Below are 6416 nucleotides of genomic sequence, written 5' to 3'. Positions count from 1 at the left end.
TGAGCCTGAAATGAAATCTGTGTCCCGGCAGTGTGAGTGCGGCAGTCAGCTTCTGCACTAGAAACAAGCCTGAGCAGAGCACAGGCTCTGGGTGTTGTCTCAGACTCTCCTGGAGATGTTTGCAGACAGTTTGCTCCAAAAGTGCACGCAAATGGAAGTACCTTCTTCTGATGATGATTTTTCTTGTGTTCTAAACATTAGGTAACTTCCCAGAGAGCATTAGGTTTGTAGTTTTTCCTTTCAGGCTTCTGGCATAAAGCTCCTTTAGTCCTGTGCTCTAAGACCGCATTGTAACCCATGTTCTGTGCCAGGAGTTTTGAATATAAATAATTATTTGCAAACGGTTACTGTTTAATAAACTATTAAATTTATCTTGTGAGGTGCGAACTAGATACCAATGTACATGGCCGCGCTGGCGGGGGAGCAAGGAGGTTCCGAGAAAGGGGTTTATTTCCGGGCACTCAAAATTGCAGCGAATGGCGCTGCTCTACGGCAGCGACGCGCAACGCCGCCGGGCCCCAGGCAGTAGGCGCATGCGCGCAGTGCGCCCAGCGGAAGTGACGTAAGGCGGCAGGGCCATGGCGGAGGTGGCGGGCGGGCAGCAGCCGGAGGGTGAGCGGTGCGGTGCGGTGCGGTGCGGTGCGGTGCGGTGCGGTGCGGTGCGGTGCGGTGCGGTGCTGCAGCTCTCGCGTCCCTTTGCAGACTGCCCGGGAACCAGCAGCGCCCACGCGGGTCGTGCCGCCGCGTGCCAGGGATGCCCCAACCAGAGGCTGTGCGCCGCCGGCGCCGCCGCAGCGGATCCGGGTGAGAGGGGCTCCGAGAGGCGCGGGGGTGCGGGAGGGGCTCCGCGCTGACGCGGCCGTACCGCCCGCAGCAGAGGCGGCGGAGCTGCGGGAGCGGCTGCGCGGCGTGAAGCACACCGTCGTGGTGCTGTCCGGGAAGGGCGGCGTGGGGAAGAGCACGTTCAGCGCGCTCCTGGCGCACGGGCTGGCGGCCGACGGCAGCAAGCAGGTGGGCGGCGGTGGAGCGGACGGAGCCCGCACCCGGTGCGGCTGTGCTGCGGTCCGCTTTCCAGCGATGCTTTCGGTGTATTTCGCTGCGTGGCGCGGGAGCGTTTCCACGGCTCTTTGTCGCTTTGTGTTCCAGGTTGCTCTGCTGGACGTAGACATCTGCGGGCCGTCCATCCCTAAGATGATGGGTCTGGAAGGAGAGCAGGTGCGCTCTTCTGTAGCAAGAGCTTGAATGTGTTAGTTAAAAGCATTCCCAGCGTTACATTACAGCTTCAGCTTCACGTAGCTTTAAGGCTTCTGTAAGGGCGTTTCTTGGGAAACCTGGCAGTGGGCATGAAGGGGAATGAGGAAGGTGAGATGGCCCTTGTGCAGCGTGGTTCATTTAAGAGTCGCAGGCAGTCGGGGGGAGCAGCTGTGCCAGACCAGTTCTGCTCTCTATCCACGAGTACTGAACCTGAGTCGTGTCAGCATGATGCTCTTTATCAGCTCTGAAATATTTCATGTCTTTATATAAAATTACAGGACCATTTCCAGTAAGAGGGTTCAGCATTTCACTTATTGAGATCTAGCTCTTCTGGGATTTTTAATTAAACTGTCCCGATAAAGTGGTACTGCATCCAGAGGCAGGAGGTCTTTGTATCCTTTTCTGCCTTTTGATCATCATTTTCATAACTTCTGCATTAATTTCTAGTGTAACTTTGTGTGTATCTCTTCAACTTTCAGGTTCATCAGAGTGGATCTGGATGGTCTCCAGTGGTAAGCTGGTCCAGTTGTTCTTGAAGGTGTCTGGCTGGGTCTGACACCGTTCTGAGGAGCAGAAGGACTTGGGGAGAAACACAGCACGTTGTTTCTGTTAGTTCCAATGACATAAATACCAGGCTCTATACAGCCTGGCTGTAGGCTGTCATCGTTCAGTTTCTTTCATTCATTGCCATAATACAAGATTTCTAAAGTAGTTGTACTGTTATGATTTGCCTTGTTTATTGGCTTTACTGCTATAGTATGGATGATAAATATCTATTAGTTGGTTGGTTTATTGTGCTGGTCATTGTATCAAGGAGCTATACGGTGTGTCACTCTCAATGGCAGGCAGAAGGTCTCTTACACCCCCCAAAAAGCATCTCATTGACCTTAAAAATACACAGGGAAAACGTCAGGTGATTCCTTGTCTAAGGGTCACCTTCAGTATATCCCCTATTTTATCCTTTCACTGCCTGCAGTGACTTGTGTCTAACACTGTACAGCTTCATACAGCTCATTGTCACTGTGATTGGATTGGTCAGTGCTGCAGAAAGGCCTGAGCAATCCTTTATGCCCTTTGTTTAAAAGGTAGAATGGGGTTCCCTGCCTTTGTTTTCTGAGTGTCTCTTCCCCTTCAGGCTACTCTTTCTGTCAAGTCTGTTTTTGGAGTTGGTCACTCTCCTGTTTCTCTACTGTTCTGTACAGAGTTTCTCTTCTCTTTTAGTATGTTGAAGAAAACTTAGGTGTCATGTCAGTGGGGTTCTTGCTCAGTAGTCCTGATGATGCTGTCATCTGGAGAGGACCAAAAAAGAATGGTACGTGCCCGGGGTTTTCAGCAACAACTGACATTGTCAAAAGAGTGAATATCCAATGATGAGCTTGCTGGGCTAGTAGCACAAAGTTTATGTAGTGAGCTATGGCAAAAAAAAGAAAGCAGTGAGTACTCCAGACTGCTTGATTACTAGGTGTCGTACCTTCATCGTTTTTCTTGTGGAGTGCAGTTGTATTACTGCTGCCACTTTCTCAATATTCTCTTTAGTTTCTTTGAATAACAGGTACAGGGGGTCAAATGCTTTATTACTTTTTGATTACTCTTTTATTTGTTTTAATTCTTTGCAAAATAAACATTTCTGTACCTAAATGGACTGTAGCCAGAAGAATTTGGACTCTAAAATGTGAAGGAGACTAAAACATGCAAGAATTTTTATTTCCTTTTTAATCCCATGTTCTCATCCTCTTCTCCAGGGTTGATCAAACAGTTTCTGCGCGATGTGGACTGGGGTGAAGTTGACTACCTGATTGTAGACACCCCTCCAGGAACGTCAGATGAACACTTATCAATTGTACAGTACCTCAGTGCACTGCATATAGATGGTGCTGTTATAATTACTACCCCTCAGGTAAGAGATTGTTTCTGTTGATGGAAGCATCACAGAGTCCTTGGTTTAGAGCCTGTGTTTCAATTCAGAGAGGGGGGCTGGCTGTCTTGCTTTCTGCGTGCAGCTGGCTGCTCCATGACTTAGGTGGATGCCTCAATGGAGTAAGGGACCTAAATGTGCTACTGCACCACTGAGCAGTTAGCAATCAAAGGCTGTCATGATCTGTACTGTGAAGTGAAATGCATTAATTCACTTCCTTCCTCAAGATGAGAGCTGGCGTCTCTGTGCGTTTCTAATTTGGTCACTGGTGGCTGGAAGTTCAGAGTCAGTACATTTAGTATTTAAATGACAAGGTATGCACTGTTTGACAGCAAATAAAGTGCTGCCTCCCACCTGCATGATGCTTCCCATAAATCAATTGGATAGAGAGAAGCTGCACAAAGACTTAAAATCTGGGGGAAAGCTTGACTTGCAATAGGAAATGGCATATTTCTGTTATGTATGTTTTTAAAGGAAAACCCTGTCCCCTAGAGAGCTGAAATTCAAATGACATCAAATTCTTAGGTTTATATTCCCCATGGTACAAAGGGAACAGTAACAGTTTATTACACACAATTATAAAGTAGAATCGTTTCTTAACATTTGTAGGAAATATCACTTCAGGATGTTCGGAAAGAAATCAACTTCTGTCATAAAGTGAAAGTGCCAATCATTGGTGTAGTGGAGAACATGAGTGGCTTTGTATGTCCAAAATGTAAGGTAAGGTGGTATTGCAGAGCATCCTTTCGCCTCGATGTTGTTTGTGTATCAGACATTTCTGGAAAAATACCTTGTTCGCAGGGTTACAGCGCTGTAACTCTTATTTTCCTGTTGTCCCAGAAAGAATCACAGATCTTTCCCCCAACTACTGGAGGCGCAGAGAAGATGTGCCAGAACTTCAATGTTTCCCTCCTGGGTAAAGTGCCTCTAGATCCTCAAATAGGTAAAGTTACTGTGTTGCACTGTGACGACTTCAAAACTGTGCTGCTGTTATTACTGGGAGGCCTGACTTGCAGAACATTACACATTTTAAGTCTCAGGTAAATATTCTTTTTTAGATAGGACGTCTGTTTGAATCAAAAGTCACTGGAAGTGCAGCGTACCACAGTGTGAAAAGTACTGGGATAATTTACTTAACCTTATGCTTTGTCTTGATGGGGGTTGGATTACACATCCTTTCAGCTGTATAATCCATATTCTAAATACGTGGTGCGTGTAATCACCTGAAAACACAATTAGTAAATTCATCACCGCTGCCAAGAAGAGCAGCTTGTGAACAGTAAGCATTAAAACTAGCACTGTGTTCACTGCCAACGTGACTTGGGTTCCTTCGTGGGTTGCGAGGCGGGGGCGTGAGGAGCAGGGCAGTACTGCCAGTGCTGATGGAGCTTCGTGCTGATAGTGTTCCTGTGTAGAACCATGAGCTGTAGCTCATCACATTCCTGATACAGCGATTCCTGGATGGAGTACATAGCAGTGCTTCGTCAGAGGAGTGCAGGATGAGCAGTAAGTAGAGACAAGTGCTTTTTTTCTCATTGCACTGTTTTCATGTTTTTCCCTGTCCTTCCAGGAAGAAGCTGTGACAGAGGCCAGTCCTTCTTGTCTGAAGTGCCTGAGTCTCCAGCTACGTCATCATACAGGAACATAATTCAAAGTAAGTCTTAAAACCACCATGAGGGTGGGTCCCTTCTGCAGTGCATTAAAGGTGCTAGAAATTGTTTTTCTGCCACATGGAATCAAAAAACAAACAAGGGTACATGTGCATAGCAATTGTGAATGTAACGTGCAGGTATAGTGTTTTCTTCTTTTGGTCATTAGTTCTGACTTACGAAGTGGTGACCAAGCTGCATGTAAGAACTGTTTTCACTGTTCTGCTGAAATCATTAGTTTTCAGAGCAGATGTGTGTTTGCTTGCTCTCAAGCAATCCTTAAGCAGGTTAAGGAAGGATAGTGAGGTACTAAGTGATGCAGCTGGGTAATACTGCCTCCTTCTGGTTGTAATTACACAAAAACTGCATTAAAATTACCTCATGAGCCAGTGAGGTACAGTTTCCAAATACCAGCAGTGCAGAATTGCTAACCCCACTTGGCTGTGCCCAGGGTCTGACTGTGGCAGCAGCAGGAGGCAGCGGATTGTTATCTGTTACTGTTTCCCTGTCTCTCCAGGGATTCAGGAGTACTGTGATCAACACCATTCTCAAGAAGAGAAGACTATCTGATTATGGGTAGAATAAAAGTATACTTCATATGTAATTATAGAAAAGTAACTTATGCCTTGCCATGACTTAATGTAAGGAATGTATTCTTTTTGTATGTTGCAAATAAATTCTTAGTATCAATGCCGTTGTGTTAGGGTTTTTTTTCCATAATTCAAGATTACTTAGGCTTTCAGACCAGCCATGAACTTGTGATAACTAATGAAATATAAAAACCTTCATCTGTGTTACAGAGGTGCAGTTTTGCGTCCATTGTCATCCTCCCAGTAACCTGAATATGAAGTCAGCTTTTGCACAGGCAAAGTCTTGTTCTCAAAGCTGAACGTAAAGTAGGCTTCGCTGACACTGGGACAGTGTATGCCAAGCATCGTGTGTGTGTGTGTGTGTGTGTGTGTGTGTGTGTGTGTGGCAGGCTCTGTCCTGCCTCCTGCTGGAGGATGGATTGCAGTGCCAGATTGCTCTCTTCACTGAAAAACATATAACGATCTTCTTTTTTTCAGTGGGAAGGTCTGTCTTTAGAGTGGAATTTCAAAGTGAGGTCCCCTTTCCTTGCAATTGGCATCTGTTTTAAAATAAGTAGAGGTTAGGCAGCTTACAGTTAATAGTACAAGTACAGTATTTTATTTACTACATGAACCGCAATAAGATTAATTAATTTTAATTATTTTGACATAACTATGAGTGCATGACACTGTTTTTTTTCCTCTTAAGCTTAGAAATAATAATAATCCCTCACCAAGCTGCCCTTTTACAATGGTAATTCCTCCTCTTTTCACCGAGGTGTCAAACCCTTGGGAAATCTGTGTTGTACGCAGAGGAAAAGGTACTTTCACTTGTTTAATTTTCAAACTCAAGTTAACAAAATGACAGTCTTGTGAGTGCATTCTGATTCTCAGAGCAATCCAGCAGCTTTGTGTTAGTGTACAGGTTTTTCTCAAGACAGTGACTACTTTCTGAAGTTCTGCATCAGCACAAAGTGGTTGATGCATGCCTGAGCTAACTGCCTTTTGGGGCAAGTTTTATTTTGAAGT

The 6416-nt window shown here is 45.6% G+C and overlaps 1 protein-coding gene across 1 annotated transcript; it reads left to right on the top strand.

The window, feature by feature from the left end:
* The first annotated feature begins 578 nt into the window (after positions 1–578).
* Positions 579–5508, top strand: NUBP1 (NUBP iron-sulfur cluster assembly factor 1, cytosolic). Its single transcript, XM_065732326.1, has 11 exons — positions 579–612; positions 703–804; positions 875–1011; positions 1147–1215; positions 1734–1766; positions 2476–2566; positions 2997–3151; positions 3779–3889; positions 4010–4112; positions 4740–4823; positions 5336–5508. The coding sequence occupies exons 1-11, from the start codon at positions 579–581 to the stop codon at positions 5386–5388; spliced, it is 972 nt and encodes a 323-aa protein (XP_065588398.1). The 3' UTR covers positions 5389–5508.
* Positions 5509–6416: the final 908 nt, after the last annotated feature.

The sequence above is a fragment of the Cyrtonyx montezumae genome, unplaced genomic scaffold (assembly GCF_038088225.1).
Source record: "Cyrtonyx montezumae isolate F1298 unplaced genomic scaffold, pur_monq_1.0 scaffold_16, whole genome shotgun sequence".
NCBI lineage: Eukaryota > Metazoa > Chordata > Aves > Galliformes > Odontophoridae > Cyrtonyx > Cyrtonyx montezumae.
Note: the sequence above shows the minus strand (reverse complement) of the source record. Positions and strands in the feature narration are given on the sequence as shown.